The 19,606-nt window shown below is 42.8% G+C and overlaps 2 protein-coding genes and 1 non-coding gene across 3 annotated transcripts; 1 reads left to right on the forward strand and 2 right to left on the reverse strand.

The window, feature by feature from the left end:
- Positions 1–2,920: 2,920 nt before the first annotated feature.
- Positions 2,921–3,883, reverse strand: LOC104534586 (taste receptor type 2 member 9-like). The gene has a single exon (XM_010186896.1). It carries the CDS (start codon positions 3,881–3,883, stop codon positions 2,921–2,923), a length of 963 nt encoding a protein of 320 aa, XP_010185198.1.
- A 482-nt stretch (positions 3,884–4,365) lies between these two features.
- Positions 4,366–17,204, forward strand: LOC104535040 (meprin A subunit alpha-like). The gene is made up of 14 exons (XM_010187006.1): positions 4,366–4,431; positions 5,248–5,293; positions 5,370–5,414; positions 5,772–5,825; positions 7,464–7,504; positions 7,591–7,666; positions 8,546–8,663; positions 9,915–10,090; positions 10,298–10,519; positions 12,022–12,168; positions 14,768–14,983; positions 15,099–15,572; positions 15,742–15,915; positions 17,161–17,204. Exons 1-14 carry the CDS (start codon positions 4,366–4,368, stop codon positions 17,202–17,204), a joined length of 1,899 nt encoding a protein of 632 aa, XP_010185308.1.
- A 1,519-nt stretch (positions 17,205–18,723) lies between these two features.
- TRNAK-CUU lies at positions 18,724–18,796 on the reverse strand. The gene has a single exon. It is a non-coding gene; the product is annotated as a tRNA-Lys (tRNA).
- Between the last annotated feature and the right edge of the window lie 810 nt (positions 18,797–19,606).

Here is a 19,606-nt window from a genome sequence, read left to right on the forward strand (position 1 = left end):
AGAAACTCTTCCTCTGGGTCAATTTCTAATAGACAGTCCATAGAAATTAGTGAGTCCTTCGCATCGTTGTCCTTCAAGAAGCCCATATCACCTTTATCGGAGGAAAAGAAGGTGTGAGAAGCCTTTTGCCAGTAGACATACATGAAAAATTCTTCTCAAAAACACAGCAGAGAGAAAGCTTCTTATAGAGTGAATCTGTGTCCAGCAGAGCTGATGCTACACCTCAGATGACTCCATGGAGATTATTTTGGGTATATCTGAACTCTGCAGAGATTCAGAAGACCTCTGAGCTTTGAGCTCCACACCTGGCAAAGGTACTCCTTCTGGGGCAGCGTTTTAAAACAAAAGGAGAAGCAGAACCTGCTGAGATGCATCAAAACTGCACACTTGGCACTTGGCCTGAGGTAAGACGTCCCTCTGGGCCTGAGCTGGTGAAAGAAATGAACAATTCAGGTTCTGCTCTGTTCATGCTGGAAATATTTCATGTTTAGGTCATCTGCTGTTGTGGATTGACCTTAGCCAGCTATCAGACCCCCACCCATCCGCTTCTTCACTCTTGCTTCTCAACAGGGTAGGGGTGGAGAACGAGATGGAAAAGGTCATGGGTGGAGATAAAGACAGGGAGATCACTCACCAGTTACTGTCACAGGTGAAATAGACTTGACTTAGGGATAATAAATTTAATTTCCAGCTGAAAATAAGATCACGAGGAACAAAGACAAAACAAAAATACCTTACCCTCACCTCTCCTCATTCCCACGCCTAACATCACTCCTTCATTCCCAAATTCCTTACTCCCTCCTCATGAGTGGTGCAGGGGGATGGGGAATGAGGGCTGCAGCCAGTTCATAACTGTGCTCCTTTTGGCTGGGATAGAGTTAAATTTCTTCACAGTAGGCTAGTATGGGTCTATGTTTTGGATTTGTGCTGAAAACAGTGTTGATAACACAGGGATGTTTTAATTACTGCTGAGCAGTGCTTGCACAGCCTTTTCTGCTTCTCCCCCTACCTCACCAGTGAGTAGGTTGGGAGTGCACAAGAATTTGGAAGGGGGCAGAGCTGGGACATCTGACCTCAGCTGACCAAAGGGATATCCCAGGCCATATGATGTCATGGTCAGCAAACAAAGCTGGGGGAAGAAGAAAGAAAGGTGGAGACATTCAGAGTTATGACATTTGTCTTCCCAAGTTACAGGTGATGGAGCCCTGCTGTTCTGGAGATGGCTGAACATCTGCCCGCTGATGGGAAGTAGCGAATGGATTTCTTGTTTTGCTTTGCTTGTGTGCATGGCTTTTGCTTTACCTGTTAAACTGTCTTTATCTCAACCCATGAGTTCTCTCACTTCTACTCTTCTGATTCTCTACCCATCCCACCAGGGCTGTGGAGTGAGCAAACGGCTGTGTAGGCTGGGGTTGAACCATGACAATAACACATTATCCCTTCCACTCCTTACTCTTCATGCTCCTCCCTTGCTCCACCGTGGGTCCCTTCCATAGGCTATAGACCCTCAGGATAAGCCAGTTGCAGCATGGGCTCTCCGTGGGCTGCAGCGTGGATATCTGCTCTACCGTGGTTCTCCATTGACTGCAGAGAGACAACCTACATCACCATGGTCCACTCCACAGGCTGCAAGTAAATCTCTGACCCAGCACTTCAAGCACCTCCTTCCTTTCCTTCTCTGACCCTGTTTGTTGTGGGACTGTTCCTCACAACTTTCTTCACTCTAAACTGCCGGGCAGTGTTTTTACCCTTTCTTAAAGGTACTTTCCCAGAGGAGCCACCAGAATCACTAAATGGGCTGAGCTGTGTCCTGCAGTGGGTCAATGGGATTCATCTGGAAGTGTCGTTTCCCAGCACAGGGCAGTATTGACCTTGCCCAACAGAGATCCCCATGGACCCCCCCAGCTGGCACAAACACCCCATACATCTGCCCATGGGTCACTGCAGGATGAAAACGACTTTATTTCGCACCACACTTCACACAAAAACCAACTTCCCAGGTGTTTTACTGAGCCAGAGTCTATTGGTAAAAGCAGATCTCAAAAAAGCAAAAGCAGACCAGGAGAACAGTTGCAGAGAGCAGGGGCGACCATGCTTTTGCATGGTTTAGAACTGGAAGAGGGAAGATTTAGACTGGGTATTAGGAAGAAATTCCTTACTGTGAGGTTGGTGAGACACTGGCACAGGTTGTCCAGGGAAGCTGTGGGTGCCCCCTCCCTGGCAGTGTTCAAGGCCAGGTTGGATGGGGCTTTGGGCAGCCTGGGCTGGTGGAGGTTGGACTGGGGGGGCTTTAAGGTCCCTTTCAACCCAAACCATTCTGTGATTCTGTGATTCTGTGATTAAGTGGGGCAGAGACACATAAGACTGGCCTGGAAAGTGGGATCTTCACCCCCCCTTGGCCACCCAAAGGCCATTTCTGTGTTGCTGTTTATAAGTCAGTAACCACCTTTGGTGAATATTAGTGATCAACATATTCATGCAGGAGTTATCAACCAATGCAAGATAGTGATACAACTCATAATATTACAGAATAAACAGCCACAGCAGAAATAAATGTAAAACAAAATAGGTATAAACATATTGTTTAGTTAAGTGGTTTCAAGCAGCAAATGCCCAAAGCATTTTTAGAAGGTTTGTGGTATTATTTCCCTTTTGCAGCTAGCCGATGCATGATGTCTGAATTACTTCATTATTGACAATAATTTAACTCAAATAATTATCTAAATCAAATGATAACAATAATAATTTTTTTTAACTCATAATATTTTAGTTCAAATAAGTTTAATGACATTTTCTTAACTTAGATGGTGAAGACAGAACATCTGTATCATCTACCCTGGCTGGAGAGTTGCATAGGAGATTAAATTGCTTGTGGTTTCTGTAATAAAATATCATCATTTTTAATGGGCTGCAGTTTTTATTATGGTTTGTACCTCACGCAAACCTTGCACTTCACACAGGAGAGAGTCCTTAGCAGTGTCTTTTCCAGTTTGGGATTGCTGAAAATCAGAATAAGGGAGTGAACAGTCGGAAAAGCATACAGAAGTACTAAAATGACAAATGTCTCAGGACTTGTCTTCCCCCTGGAATAAATCAGTGACAAGATCAAACATGTAAAGTTAATGCTGTAAATTACGAAGAAGGACAGAATAGATTTAATGGCTTTGATGTGGACATCCACACTGAGGTCACTTGCTGAGTTTGCCAGCATCCTGTGTTTGTGTTTACAGAGAGAAAAGAGGAGGAGAAAGGCAGAAAAGATTACTGCTGTGAATGCAGTGGCAAATCCAAAGCCGACGATAAAGATAGCAGGGAAAAAATGTTCATCTCTTTTGGCACTCAGTTTCCAGAAATCTCCTTGGGAGGTGCAATTGTGGTCGTTACACAACGCTTCACCAGTGATGTTGAAGACAACGGCGCCGATGACCAGGGACAGAAACACTGAACTCAACAACAGCCATGGCACAATCCTGTCAATTTTTAGTTTCAGGTAGATGAAGAAGATGTGCCTGAAATTTCCAATTTTTATACAATAAAAACCACAAAGACAGGCAGAAGCCCACAAGTTGCAAAAATTTAAAAAGCTTTGAATCGATAAAAATAGCTCGGGGAAGGGGTGAACATAAAAGCACAAGGGAAAACTTATTGAAACTATTGAAAGTGCCAATGAAATGCATAAATACCAAAACCTGGAGCATCCGAGAAACAGCAAGATCTTATCACTCGAGTTAAAGGTTTTCTTTTTGACCCAAGTAATGCAAAGAACAGAAGCAATGAAAGCGTTTATCCACATGCCGACGAGTGCCTGAAGTGTGATGACAGCTGTAGCCATGACATCGTATGAAGAGTTATTATGTTTATCTTGAGAGTAACAGGGTTTCATCCTCCAAGATGGGTAGCGGTGCTGTGCTGGAGAAGTAGGCTGTGGCACCAATGCTTCACCGAGGTTAGGAGCTGTTGTTCCCTGAGTGCCACGTATGGAAACAGGAGCTTTATAGAGCTGGTGGTAGTGGGGATTTTGGTGCAGGTGCAGGAATGTAAATGTGCTGGGTGTTCCCTTGCCTGGTGTCAGTGTCAGTCCTTCAATATTTGAATTTCAGTCCAGAAGAGCCGTGTTGGGTGACACAAACAACGCAGATGTTTTCTGCAGTGGGCAGTGGTGTGTTTTCATGACTGTCCCACATTTGATCACTGTCAGGATTCACGATCTGGGTTCTTCTGTCCCTTTATCACCTACGATGCTTACATGGAGGGGTTTGCTCAGCAAAGCCCAGCCAGGGGAGTCACTGTCCTCTGTCATCCTAGAGTCCAGCAGCCACAGAATTCAACCAAGGAACTGGAAACTGGGATTCATTTGGAACCTCCATGAGCACTGAAATCCATGTTAGTTTTCCCAATGGCAATACCTTGGTCGTGAGTAAGAGCCCCATGGTAGGGGGGAAGACATGGAAGGAAAAGCAAGGCTTTCTTTTAAAGGTTTAAGTTGAAGCATAGGGAGGAACAGAGCAGAAATAAGCATGAGTCCCTGTGCTAGGGAAAGCCCTGGGTGAGATTCCCATGCAAAACACTGGGAGAATGTGGCTTCATAGGCACGTGAGCGAGACCAAACCAGGACCCCTTGTTGTACTCCTGCTCTGAGGGAGAAAGTCTTTGAGATCACCTGAGGAAACCCAAACCAGAAGATCTTGTGTTGCAGTTCTCTTGGTTACAGAAATAACTCTATTTTTAAATTAGAGATGATGCTTTGCTCATAGAATCTGATTAAAACAAAAATTTGATTTCATTTACCAAGATGTTTCCAGAAATATAAAAAAAATCCACCAAGCACACTTTCTCTTAAAGTGATGTATACAGGTTACAGACCATAGGCCTTTTCTTTTGAAGAGGGTGTTATTTCCATACTCAGCAGCTTTGTTGGTCCCTGTCAGGATGGGGCCAGGATGGTTCATAAAGCAGAAAAAAGATGATATTATCTCTGAAGAAGTCACAGAAATATTAAATAGTTCAGTAGCTCCTGATTACTACAAGGGTTAATATGCCAAGAATAGTTATAAAATAGCAAGGCAGATTGCTTATTGGGTTGGCTTATGGCTCTATCTCATAAGATTAAAATCTACTCTTCCTTTTAAAGTTCAACTTTTTTGTTGGCTTATGCTTATCAGTACTTCTGAAGGCCGTTGGCTTGCAGGACGCTATATCTACACCGGCAGGTAGCACCAGGTGAGCTTCTGAAATGGATTCCTGGAGGATGTGTTGTTTCACAGCACTGCTTACCTGCTCCTGTGCCTTTACGGTATTCCCACCTGCTTCTCCACCTTCTGGCTTGGGATCAGGGTGAGATTTAATTTCATTTGTCTGTGATTTTGAAGCTGTACTTTCTGTGTTTCAGATCCAAAACTCTGCTGAAGACAGAGGTAAGGATGCAATATTTTTGTTTTAGCAGAAGACTATCAGACATCAAGGAGGGAGTCATAGAATCACAGAATGGTTTGGGTTGGAAGGGACCTTAAAGCCCCCCCAGTCCAACCCCTGCCATGGGCAGGGACACCTCCCACCAGCCCAGGCTGCTCAAAGCCCCATCCAACCTGGCCTTGAACACTGCCAGGGAGGGGGCACCCACAACTTCCCTGGGCAACCTGTGCCAGTGTCTCACTACCCTCACAGCAAAGAATTTCTTCCTAATATCCAGTCTAAATCTGCCCTCTTCCAGTTTAATTATATAAACTCATGTCATGTAGTCACTAACTTCGGTGATAACTTTCTTTTGATAGCTGATGATGTTGATGGAGGGCAGCTTAGAAAGGACATTCCAGAAATAAACTCAGGTAAGTCAGGACAGAAAGTACGCTAAATGTTGAATTATTACAGAAATTTGAGCTAGCCTTTTGGGGACCACAAGTCTGGCAGATGTGATGACACCAGAGGGGACTGAAAGATCCCTCCTGTGTGAGAAAATTCCCAAATGTATCATGGATATGGTGAGTATTGCAGTTAAAAATGTGTGAGATGAACCCCAGCTGCATCTGGAGAGAAGGGCAAAGACCTTTTCTTTGGAGTCTGGCACCTATCAGAGAAGATGGAAAGGAAAGAGCAGGCCAAGGGACAGAGAAAAAGTCCATAAAAGGTAAAAGGCCAGGAAATTTCCACAAGGATAATTTTATAAGGAGACCATGATCTTAATCTTAAATTTAGAAGCACACTCAGCTGCTCCTGGGGACTGCTCAGCAACCCCTCCACTAAACCTGCATCCCTCTCCACTCCACTCATGGCGCTCAGAGAAACCTTGGCAGTGGCTCTAATTCAAATTCTGCTTTGTTGATGTGCATTTATCTCAAGTGAGTTGGTTGTTTACACATGACTGATGGCCGTGGTATTAAGCTTAAAGAAAGTTTTTATTTCCTGGCATTGCCTGTTATGTGCTTTATGTTCTGGTGTGGGTTTCCTCTGGTTTTGCTGACAGAATAGAAAACATGGTGCTAGTTTCTGTGGGTTTTTTTTTCTTCTTTCCATATGTATGTAAGGAGAATTGAAGTTATTGCTATAACAAAAGGTTTGAATATGAACTCTGTGTGCTCAAATTGTGTCTAAATGTTGGTACTAAATGAAAATGTTACACTAGCAGGACCATACAGTGGCTGAGGTTTGGACTCATCTCTGTGTAGGGAATTTGGCATCTTAAAAAAATAAGAGTATAAAATAAGAGTCTCAGATGCTGTGGTTTTAAAGCATGGAAGATGTAGATCAGCTGCTTAAAACATAGGTGTCTGTTGCCAGTTCAAATACATCTCCTCCAGCACCACTCTAGAAGGGGAAGGAGTCTCCCAAATTTTGTATCTACTGGCCTCTGTGGATATTTTGGATACCCTTGTGCACCTCAGGTGGCACCAGACACCTAAGTTTAGGCAACTGGGTGGACTCACGGCTGTAATTGGATCAGAGACATAGCACACAGATTTAATTGCTTCAATCAGCACTTGGTTCAGGCTCAGGTTGTTGAAAAGGTGGGCTGAGCCTCTTCCCTCTCCAGAGACCTCATCTTTCTCCTGTGATCATCTGGGGAATCCCAGAGGATTAACCTCGGTTAGGTAACCAGTTAGGCTATTAGATGCCTGATTTCCAGACAAACCCATTTCACCTATATCTCAACTTCAGTGTTCAGAAATCCTCACTTGTTTCAGGATACAAGCCTGGGAAAAATAATAAAATATCCTCTGGGCAGCTGTTATGAAATTGCTATAGAAATGTCATTTCAACCCCAAATCCTCCTTTGCTGAAGGTGGAGGACTTGCATGTTATGGTGTGGCAATGGTTATTTGTTTGCTTGTTTCTGGGAAGTTGCTGTTTAAAGCAGGATGGGTTGGTTGATAAGGCAGCCTGATAGATTGTGTGGTCTTTGAAAAAAACCACATATTGCAGCTCTTGATGTGTGACTCTGGCCTAAATGGTTGTTTATCTCATTTCAGAAACGGGAAGGAAGCTTTTTGAAGGTGATATTATCTTACCGGTATGTGCTGCTGATCTAAAGCAACATCAGCAAGAGTGTAGATTGGGCTATAAATGTTAACATGAGCATGTTGATCTCATTAACAGCTGGAGAGGAATGCTCTGAGGAACAGCTCCTACAGATGGAAATTTCCCGTTCCCTACATCCTAGCTGACAGCCTGGGTAATAAGACTTTTTATTGTGGTAACATTGTATTACTTGCATTAAATATACTCTGGTTTTGCCCAGCTCTCTGGGCCACTTTTGCTTCATTTGCTATTGATTTAAATGCCCTTGTTACTGCTGGCCAAATGGAGCAACGCAACTCTGTCCCAAAACACGTTGTTTTAAATGTAACTGCCCCAGTGACCAGGCAGATGTTGATAAGCAGCCTGTTTAACTAATACCGACGTATCTGCTTGAGATCTCTAGATAATGAAGACAGGAAATCCTAATCTCAAGAACATGCTTGTTGATCTACTGCACCCTTTGTGCCTTATCTCTTCTTAACAGTCCCAGCTCTGTACAGGCAGAAAGGAAACGCTGATATTTTATAAGTAAAAAAGTTCAGAGCACTCTCCCTTCTTGTTTTCATCTAATTTTAGGCACTATTTTAAATAAAAAAAGATATAAAATAGTAAATCTAGAATTTGCTGTTAGTAAAAACTCATAGTAAATCAGTGTTAAAATCCTGTGGGTCTCTCCTGTGTTTACTAGCCCCGAGCTCAAAGTTTACAATACTTGAAATTATATAATAACAAGCAATAAATGTACCCAGCAAAACCTGAGCAATCCCCTGGATGTCCAGAAGTCTGCTTGTTTGTTTCAGCACTATCAGTTTATCTAATAAAAGGTATCGTCTCTCCTATGGCCTCTGTCAAAATTACCACAGTCAGGGAATTCTGCTAACAGCCTCCAGCTCTTTCATCCAGGTAGATATTTTTTGTACATGTTCATAATTTTAATGCACGCTTGTTCATACTTTCTATCTAGAATTACAGATATTTATAATATTATAAAAGCAGAACAGCCGCTATTGCTATCCTCTGCTATGTGTTTCAGATCTGAATGCTAAAGGGGTTATCCTGCAGGCACTTGAGATGTTCAGGCTGAAGTCTTGTGTTGATTTCAAGCCCTACGAAGGGGAACAGACTTACCTGAAGTTTGAGAAGCTGGACGGGTAATTCTGTATTTACAATCTGATTTGTACTACGTTGTTTGATGTGATAGTTTTTCCAGCTCAGGAGACATTAATTTTAATTCCTGCTTATAAATCCCCCAGCCACATTTCTGCCCCAAAGCTTATTTGTATTACACTGGAGATAAAACCAATGCAAACAGACTAACCAAAGGTATTATCTGCATTTCATGTTCTCTTGATATAAGAAAACATTATTTTATTTCCATTTGCAGCCTAGTTACTGAAGTGAATCCCTTTCTTGGCACTCTTTCAGGGAAAACAAGCAAATAACTTCCTCCCGGTGTGGGTTTGGGCAGTCACCAGTGTGTTGGCATTAGCACACAGCTTCCCTCTTGCTTTCATTTTACCTGACCAAATGCTGAAGCCAACAACCTCTATGGGTGTGCAGGTCACCGTGGGTTGCCTTTGCAGTCAGCGGGGAGGATGTGACTCTTCCAGGCCATCTCACCTAAAATAGAAGTCTAAAATAGGTTTGATGACTCATATCCCAAATGCCTGTTACTTTCCAGGGACTGTAAAGGTGCCAGGGAAGCCAATGCCACGGCAGATGCCAGCGCTGTGAATGTCTGAGGTCAGGTCAGGGGACTTTCCTGAATTCAGAAAGGAAATATTCAGAATTATTTCTGAATGGACATGGAAACTTAGGATTTAAATCTGTATTTAGGAACCAAACCGTGGAAGACAATGCAACCTGAGTTCACTGAAGGCTGCTCAGCACTTTTGAAAATCAGGCTGCCTATTTAGGTAATTTGGTAAGCATACACATAAACAACAAGCAGCACAGTGTATGAGGTTATAAGGCACCTGCTAGACTTTCCTGTGCTGCTCATCTTCTGCTACTCCCCTTCCTATACTGGTTGAGCTGGGTCTACCCAGATTGGAAGAGCAATAGCATTTGTCACCACCACCTCCTTTTGCAAGAACTGCAGCCAGTTGAAGAACACACCTGCACTGCCCTCCAGGGAGGGCAAAATGAAACAAGAACGATCAAATCTGGGACAGGGACTCAATGCCAGACTGTGGCAGGATGCTGGATGTACACACACATCGCTCTGTATTCTGCCTTTGTAAATCTACAGCCTTGGTAAAAATGGAAAACTCAGATGGGAAGTTCTAAAAAATATTATTTTGTTTCTTTTACCTTGGCCTTGTGGTTGAGTTAATATGTAAATACAAATCATAAGAGGTATTATGGAAAGTGGGTGCAATGTCTGTGTCTTTGTCTTATAGGTGCTGGTCTTACGTGGGGGACCTTCAGAGCGGCCAGACGGTGTCCATAGGAGAGAGGTGTGACTACAAAGCCATAGTGGAACATGAGCTCCTCCATGCCTTGGGATTTTACCATGAGCAATCCAGGACGGATCGTGATGACTATGTTCAGATATGGTGGGATGAAATTATTGAAGGTACAATGCAATTCTGAAATTATTGAGAATTGTCTGTAGATGCATGTCCCTGTTTTTACAGTGCTAAAACATCTCTGGTTGAGAATGGCTGCCTACGTGTTGAGAACTGGACCATAATTTAGTCATGGGTACAGCATTTTGAAGAGATGTTGTGTGCTAAGTTTTATTTCTCATCTTGCCTAATCACTTGTGTATGTTTTTGTGTAGGTTTTGCATATGCCTTTGACAAACACAATGACAGTTTCCTTGATGACCTCAATACTCCGTATGATTATGAGTCAGTCCTGCACTACGGACCATATTCTTTCAACATCAATAGCAACGTTCCTTCCATTACAACAAAAATTCCTGAATTTAATGAGATCATTGGGCAGAGGTTGGATTTCAGCCGGATTGATTTGCTGAGGTTGAATCGCATGTACAACTGCAGTAAGTCCTTCTCCTCACACATGTATTTGAAAAGATGTAATCAAGCTTCATGACAATGTGGATGGAGTCATATGAGAGGAGCAGGAACACTTCACCCTTGGAATCATCTCTCAGTGCTAAAACAATCTACAGTTCTTATGCAGCAGCAAGCTTCATGGTGGCCAGATCCCCATTTCTTTATAAAATACCATTGGAGTGAATCAAGGGTCTAACACCTTTCATTCACACAGACTTTCCTGTAATAGTACTTGTAATAGCTACAGTTTCCTTTGTGGATTATGATCATCATGCTGTTGATGATGGTAAAATCTTCAAGTAACAGTAGTCTGGAAATGGGTCTCTGAAATCAGAGTATTTCAAGTTCCTTTTTCTATCTAGGTGATGTTTGATAAGGCAATTGGGGTCAGGAGTAGAAATGGGAGTAATTATGCTTTCCAGATCCACTGACAAAACTATGAAAGTAAATACTTCATATGCTGTGTGGTTCTGACACTCTGTGTTAACATATACCTTATTATTTCCACTAAGTTCAGCAGAAATACTTCTGATTTACACCCTGAAGAGAGAAATAGGCCTCAGAGCCCATTGCTGGCAGGCTTAGAGAAAATGATGGGTATCTGAAAGCTAAAAACTAGCACACAGGGCCCAAGGTGGTCCCCACAAGGAAATATTCAGCTGAGCAACGGGAGAAAAAGATAATGTGTTTCTTCCAGGAGGAAACATCATGTATGGGTGGTAGCAGAGACGTAGATGTGAAAGTCTGTGTAGTCTTCAGTTGTGTTAAGAACATGTTTCCTGATGTTAAATGCAATATGTAAACACTGCGGAATGGGGTTAACAGTGAGAGCCTGTTGTGGTTTAACCCAGCCAGCACTAAGCACCATGGAGCCGCTTGCTCACCTCCCACATTCCCCTCCAGTGGGATGGGAGAGAGAATCAGAGGAAAAAAGATAAGAAAACTAATGGGCTGAGATAAAATAATAATAATAATTATAATAACAATGATAATAATAAAAATTGTAATGATAGTGAAGCAATAAAATAATAAGAGAGAACAGGACCAAGAGAGCCAAGTGATGCAGCTGTTCACCACCTGCCCACCAATGCTCAGCCAGTCCCTGAGCAGCAATCACACCCCTCCTGCTAGCTGCGCTCAGCTTTTATATTGAATGTGAAATCTAATGGCATGGAGTACCTTTCTGGTCAGTTTGGGTCAGCCCTCCTGGTTGTGTCTCCTCACAGCTTCGAAAGGAACAGTATGAGAAACTGAAAAATCCTTGGCTTAAGGTAAACATTGCTTGGCAACAACTAAAACATCAGTGTGTTATCATATTAGTCTCAGCACAAATCCAAAACATAGTCTCATGCTAGTTGCTATGAAGAAAATTAACTCTATCCCAGGCTACTCTAAAGGAAAATTAACTCTATTCCTGCTAAAACCAGCACGGAGCTTTATTTGGTATTAATGGACATGGTAAAATACAATACTCTATTCCTGGCAGCTTCAAGCCTCACCTTCTTGGACCAGTGCTCCTTTGAATACATCAATATCTGTGGGATGGTGCAGAGTGAACGAGACGGTGCTAATTGGGACCACACATTGAGCAAACCAGAAGATGAAGACCATACTTTGGAGGGAAACTGTGCAGGTAACACGTGTAGTTTTAGGTGGTCTTTAGACTTCACCATGCTTTTATAAGATGTGAGAATGAAGATAGACAGAGATAAAGAAGTCATTAGGAATACCCTTGTATTAATGTTAATCAATGTATGCCTGATGCTAAACATGACTCTTGAATTTTGAGATAGAAAGGCTAATAGTTTTCGTTTGATATGTTTAACCCTTACTTAAATCTCTTCCCTACATTATAACACCTCGTGAAGAAATGACAGTATGAAACTTTGCTGCTGTAAATTGGTGGTAGCTCCATTATAAAATGAAGGTAGCTCCACCAGATTGCCACAATTTACATTGGTGAAACTCCATAGAAATGAGTCAGGTGAGACTCTCCTCCTTTTATGCATGTGTTACAGAATTTTGAGTAATTTTTTAGTTTTTGTTTAAAGCTCAAAGGTTTTCCCTTTGTACAGGCATTCATTTGAGGCATCCCCATAGAAGCACACGTATAAGCAAGTATCACAAGACACAAATCTTGTTTGTAGACAAATTCTGACATTGAAACCAATCCAGGATCATCAAAATAGAAAGCAGAGCATCAGCAATGTGTCACAGAGCAGCGGAAGGAGAGTGTTGCATGGGGTCCTTTTGATCAAGCGTTTGGCTCCAACTGCGCCCATCTAAACATTTATTGAAAAAATACGAGCATATTGAGTTCTGCAGTATTTCAGTTGCTACCAGGGCACAGGAATTGAGTAGAGAGTGTTATTGTCAAAGGCAGTGGAGAGAAAATTAAAAACTGCAGAGGAATACCACATAGTCCGAAAAATCCTTGGGCAAAATGGGTTTTTTGAAAGTGCAAAGAAATGCAGGTGTTCTGTGTACAAGTGGTGACAGTTATGCACATCTGCTTCCCAAAATGCAAGTGGTGGCTTGTCACAAAATTGTCTCACGGTGCAGAAGAGGAAAAAAATACTGAATAGAAAAGAAAGCCATTTCTGTGGAACTTGTTCCCAGGGAGGAGAGAGCAAGAGACAGCTTTTGGCAGTAACAGATCGTGCTGTGTCTGGTTACAGTTTGGAGATCCTACAGTTAAACCAAATTCGCAGGCAGTGAGGAGGAGAGCAGGCACGTACCAGGCAGGGTGAGGGGATGCTCCTGTTCTCATTGTATGTGGGGTTCAAGCAGACAGATATGCACCTACTGAAAGGCAAATTGCAAAAGCCAGAACTTGGATGACCCACCAAGTGGGGAGCAAAACAATCAGTCGGGTTGTTTAGGTCCCATCGTTGGCAAGGAAAGAGAAATTTCTTATTTCTAGAGGAACAAGTCTCTTTGGCTGTTGTTTCATGGGCTGTTTGTTTTGCGGTTTGCAGGGTGTGTGGTTTGCTGACACTGTAGAGGCTCTGGATGTGTGACAGAGCATGTGGCTGGGGAGCTGACAGCGGCTTCCTGCCTCTCAGTGACAAACAATTAACTGCTCAACTTCAAGAAGGGGGAAGAAAATGTCTAAAACCTAAGCAATCAGCCTTCATAAGTTTCCTGAGAGCAAACAGATCAGCAGGTATAGGAAAATAAGCAACTTTACTGGGTTTTTATAGAGGAACTTACTCCAGAAGGCCAGCAATGCTTATGGGAGCACCTACAAGCATAGGCATGCAGTTGGAAGCAGCAGTGGAACTCAGGGTGGCATCAGGTGGCAATTCAGTTTCATTGTTCTCTACATGGCCTCTGCTATTTGTATCAGTTGGCTCCCAGACAGACAGAAAAGTGCAAACCCAGCCACAAGGTATTTGCAAATCCCAATGTGATGCAGCTTGAAAATGTCCTTGCTGTCAGGACTCTCTCCAATAGAGAGGGGATGTATTGAGGCTATAAGGTGAAGCTGCTGCGCTTGCTTAGTCATCTTCAAGAAGCAGATTTAAAATTCGAACATACAGAGCGGGGCTGATATAGATGATGAGGGTGCAAGTGTAAGCCTTTGTAACCAGAAAGATTGAGGATGCAGAGGAGGTGTCACTCCAGCCCACAAATTGAATTGCAGACTAACTAGGAAAGAAAGGAAACAGTTATTTCAAACACATCGGAATGAGAGAGCATGAGTTGATACAAAGTAATAGGGTTGGAAGTTAATTAATTCTGTACCCATAGCAGAAGTAAGGCAAAAATGTCTTAAGCTACTTTTGTACTGGTGTCTGATCTATTGATAAAAGGCTTACAGGGCACAGTTTTTAGGCAAAGCAAAAGACTGAAGGCCTTGACCTAACAGGACCCTTCCAACACTTTCCAAATTTGTCTTCAAACAAATCTCTGCCCAAATGAATCTGCTTACAATTGCAGACATTTACAGGATTGACACAGGTATGGTTTGTACTTAATTTTGGAAGAATGCAACCCAATGAGTACCTTATCTAATCAATGGAGCACTACTTTGCAAGCCATATTTCAATGCCTTTTCATTTTAATATTGATTTACAATGTAGAAAGAACTATTTTATTTATTCTTTCCACTTTGAAAATAACTTTCTAACTCAAGCAAGTGGAAGCTACACTAAAACTTATTTAGCACTGGCATTTCACTACTGAATGCATCAAAAACTTTCATCACATCCCTGGTTTTTTCTTCCCAGATAGAGGATACTTCATGCATTTAGATACAAAAACTGGACTTGCTGGTCAGTCAGCTCTTCTGGAATCTCGCATCTTTCATCCAAGGAGAAAGGAAAAATGCCTTCAGTTTTTCTACAGGTTAAATGGTAGTCCACAGGATACGCTAGTTATCTGGGTTAAGAAAGATGATGGAACTGGAAATGTTAGACGGATGGAAAAGCTGCACACTATTACAGGTAAGTGAAATTATGTTTTCATACATATAGGTCACAGGATGCTTGAGGAAGACATAGCTTGATTTGGGATTGTGACCTGGACTTCCCATTCTCACACGTTTATTTCCCTCTTCAGCTGATGGAGAACATCACTGGAAGTTGGCCAGCATTCCCTTCAGTGCCCAAACCAAATTCCGGTATGGGTTTCAGGGCATCAGAGGAGACCCAGCCAGGTCTGCCGGGGGCATTGCCATCGATGACACCAGCCTGACAGAGACCAACTGCCCCACCAACATCTGGCACATCAGAAACTTCACATCCCTTTTTAACAGTACTTCTAAAGGCGATTATATCGTAAGCCCTATATTTTACAGCTCGGAAGGCTATGCCTTTGCTTTACAGCTGTATCCTCATGGAAGAAACTCATCACCCTACATGAATTACATGGGGATTACTTTCCACCTCTGCAGCAGTCCAAATGATGGCCTCCTTGAGTGGCCAGCTGGACACAGACAAGTTGTCTTGTCAGTTTTGGAACAAGACCCTGATGTAATCCACAGGATGTCCCTCAGCCTCAGCTTTACTACAGATCCAACCCAGCTAGTACATGGTAAGTCTGAGTGCACAGGGAGAAAAAAGGAAGTTCAGAGGTTTGCTCAAGCTGGAGAATAGTGTTGAAAGTCAAGACATGGAGACATGGAACAAGATTGTCTCTGCACATAACACTACTGGGCTGACTGGAGATCAGCTTTAATTCCTTCTACACTTTTGCACGACAGGCAGAAATGACACCCTGCAGTGGGATAAACCATCTGTCACTGGAAGTTTTTCTTCTTTCTGCAACTGCTACATGAGCCCAGGCGTTGGCTGGAATACATTCCTGACCCACAGGGAGCTGCACCGGAAGAAATTCCTTAAAAATGACAGTCTTTTCATCTTTGCTGACTTTGAAGGTAGAGTATTGTATTACAGAATCCCCACTGGAACAGAGCAGGTACATATTCTTCTGTTTGTAAGGAAAGCACAAAAGATGAGGGTGATTAGCAAACTTCTAGAGAGTCATTTTTTCTCAGGAACAAGGTTTTTAAATGCCTAGTGATTTGAGGTGCCTAGATTTTTGAATATCCAGTATGAAACACTGTGGATGACCTTGATTCTCTGGTCCCTTAAAATCAGGACAGAATATGCTTCCAAGTCCTGAAGATCAGTCTACTTAACAGTGCTCCTATTTGCCACCACCCTTATATCAATTCTGACTTAAGAAAATTGTGATTTGAGAGTGATGGGGTTCTTTTCAGACCTTGAAAAACTGGCAGAAGGAGTTTTTGATCCAAAGCTTCTCTCCTGAGTTCACAATTTTTGACAGGAATTTGTGCAGCCACTATACCAGGGTTGACCCTAGTAGAGAGGTCAGAGCACTTGTCTTAGGTAGGAGAGGACAGTTGGGAGTGCTCTGTGATAATCCAGGCTCACTCTGCATGGCTGAGGGCTGTGAACACAAAGCTGTGAACCCTCCTAGCAGGAAGATTTCTCCTTTCCTCTTCATGAAAACAAAAACGCAAAGTTCTTGTTTTCATTCCAGCAGAGAATGGAGAAACTTTTGAAATGGCAAGAACTTTTGTAAAGTGGGAAAGCTGCTTCCCAAAAATGCTTAACCAGGAACGTGTGCTGCCTAATAAAAATGGAAAGAGCAGTCCACATTTCTGGCATACAGAATGGCCCAGCTTCTCTGAAGGTTATGTAGAGCATTCAGCAATGCTTCCAAGTCCCCCTTAGCAATAAGAAAAGCATCAGAGGCCTCTTTGTGCTTTCCCTGGCAGTAGGAGTTATTCACTGGGGGAAATTCAGTCCTGCTGATGCCATTGGTCCTGAAAACTTTTGCAGCTGCTGCGTGAAATTGTAGTGTGGAAACTGAACTTGAACTTGAACTGCATTTGTTCTCCAGTTGTAAACAGGTTCAGCTTAATTTCTAGATATTAAATCTAATATGGTCACTTTTATAAGGTTCCAATCTTTGCATTTGAATATTCATTTTGATACCAGGGTGCCTAAAAGCTCTCTGATGTTACAATGCTCTCTGATGAAAGTTGGAAGTTGTCTGTGTATAATCAGACTGCGGGTATTCCTCATGTGTCCCATTTCTTCACTGTACTATATACACCATGTATTAAATTAATTACTTTTTCCTTCTTTTGCAGATCTCACCCCTTTGATTACATCTGAAGTCCCAGTCCGTCCTTGAAGTGCCCTCGACCTCTTCACTACAAGTGCAAACAGTCATCCATGACAGACAAAATATATTACTTCACTAAAGAAACTATATTGTGTGGTTTCTGTATTTTAAGAATTTGAACTAAGCTTCCGTGTTAGTTTTAAGAGACTAAACCCATAGACTCTCCAAAGATTATTTTGGCCCAAGCAGTAAAATGCCTCTGTCAGTTATAGCATCCTTTTTCTTCCTATGTTTCATTCTTTCTGTTTATCTTTGCTGATGGCAATGCTCACTTCCCAGCTCTTGTGTCTGAAATCTCTCTGTCCTGCCTTCCCTACCCAGAAGCATCAGTGCTTGACTTGCCAAGATCACATTCTAGGACTTCCCTTTTCTTCCCTTGACCATTACTACTTCTTGAAACTCAGCTTTTGATAATGCTCTCTCCCAAGTATTCGGCTCATTAAGTCACTGCTAAGAGAATAGCATGCTTCCCTACCTTCATCAATGTGCCCTTGCAGCCAAGAAGGCCAATGGCATCCTGGGGTGTATCAGAAGGGGTGTGGTGAGTAGGTCAGAGAGGTTCTCCTTCCCCTCTACTCTGCCCTGGTGAGACCACATCTGGAATATTGTGTCCAGTTCTGGGCCCCTCAGTTCAAGAAGGACAGGGAATTGCTTGAAAGTGTCCAGCACAGAGCCACAAAGATGATGAAGGGAGTGGAGCATCTCCCTTATGAGAAGCAGCTGAAGGAGCTGGGTCTCTTTAGCTTGGAGAAGAGGAGACTGAGGGGTGACCTCATTCATGGTTATAAATTTGTAAAGGGCGAGTGTCAGGAGGAAGGAGCCAGGCTCTTCTCAGTGACAGCCAATGACAGGACAAGGGGAAATGGGTGCAAACTGGAGCATAGGAGGTTCAATCTGAACATAAGAAAAAACTTTTTTACTGTGAGGGTGACAGAGCACTGGCCCAGGCTGCCCAGAGAGGTTGTGGAGTCTCCTTCTCCGGAGACATTCAAAACCCACCTGGCTGTGTTCCTGTGTGACCTGGTCTGGGTGATCCTGCTCTGGCAGGGGTTGGACTGGATGAGCTTTTGAGGTCCCTTCCAATGCTTAATATTCTGTGATGACTCTGTGATAACCCAATACATTCTGTGATTCTATGATCTATATCTATATCTATATCTGTATCTATATCTATACACACACATGTATATACACACATATATATATACACACATGTATATACACACACATCTGCACATACCTATGTTTGTGTCTGTGTGTGTGTGTGTGTGTGTGTATAGTAAGCCCGTGCTATGCAACACATCTGTGTAAAGCCACTGGCTTTGCTCCATGCTTCCAACTGCTAATATTCTGTGATTCTGTGATCTGTGTCTGGACCCAATGCAACGTTACTGAGACATTTTCATGAAAGTAGAATGGGAATTTGCTTGGATCTTGTGGTGATCCTCCTTCTGGGGAGGGGTTAACAGAGAGTGTCTGTCCAGGATTTAGTGGCCAGCCCAGCCCTAAACCGTAACAGATTTAGTGGCGCCCAACATGGGGCTTGAACCCACTACCCTGAGATTAAGAGTCTCATGCTCTACCGACTGAGCTAGCCAGGCCCTCTCCCCTCCCCAGAAGGGAAGAGAAAAGAGAATAAGGGAGGGAGACTTTACGGGTTGGAAAAGAAACTAACAGATTTAATGAAACAATAATACTAATACTACAGAATAATATTGTAAATATGAAAATAATGAAATATATACAAATAAGTACAAATATATATACAAAACCAATATAAAATCCTCCCCCCCAATGACGAATACGTCACCAGAGGCTCTGCAGAGCCGGGCACTGGAAAAGTCCCAGACCAAACTCAGCAGCAGGTGGGAGCAGGATGCAGGACACGCAAATCAGGATCAGCGGCAGACAAACGAGCAGGATTCTGCTCAGGCCTTGGCCTCTGCAGGATCGAGACAGATGGAAGGAATGGTGGAAAACAAGGCAAAAGGGCGGAAAAACAGCCGAGACCCTCATGATCTCTCGGTTTTATACCGAGTATGACGTATGTGGGATGGAATACCTCGTTGGTCAGTTTTGGGTCTGCTTCTCCCCCCGTAGGCGCAGACACAGCACCCAGGATGAGACAACGGACCTTGAACATATCTTCTAGCAGCGCTGTTTGGGAAAACATGCTGCCAGTTTTCAGCAAGTTCAGTAACTTAAAAGAGTCTGAGCTGAAAAGCAAAATCACTAAATAGAAAATTAGTTCTATTTAGCTCAAACCAGGACACTACAGAATGACGTCTTTAGACATCCTATTAAGCGCCTTGGGTAATTTTCATGTTAAGGGGACTAAAAACCAAGTGTACTCTGATTCATCGCTTTGCTCCTCTGTGAAAACAGCCTCTACATGATGTATCTTGAGACAT

The sequence above is a fragment of the Mesitornis unicolor genome, unplaced genomic scaffold (assembly GCF_000695765.1).
Source record: "Mesitornis unicolor isolate BGI_N332 unplaced genomic scaffold, ASM69576v1 scaffold7920, whole genome shotgun sequence".
Lineage (NCBI taxonomy): Eukaryota > Metazoa > Chordata > Aves > Mesitornithiformes > Mesitornithidae > Mesitornis > Mesitornis unicolor.

Excerpts from the sequence above, each read along its gene's own strand:
- LOC104535040 (XM_010187006.1), top strand. The coding sequence starts at position 4,366 with ATGAGCACTGAAATCCATGTTAGTTTTCCCAATGGCAATACCTTGGTC. Across the intron at positions 5,415-5,771 it reads AAACTCTGCTGAAGACAGAG|CTGATGATGTTGATGGAGGG; the intron begins GTAAGGATGCAA and ends TTCTTTTGATAG. Across the intron at positions 8,664-9,914 it reads AAGTTTGAGAAGCTGGACGG|GTGCTGGTCTTACGTGGGGG; the intron begins GTAATTCTGTAT and ends TTTGTCTTATAG.
- LOC104534586 (XM_010186896.1), bottom strand. The coding sequence starts at position 3,883 with ATGAAACCCTGTTACTCTCAAGATAAACATAATAACTCTTCATACGAT.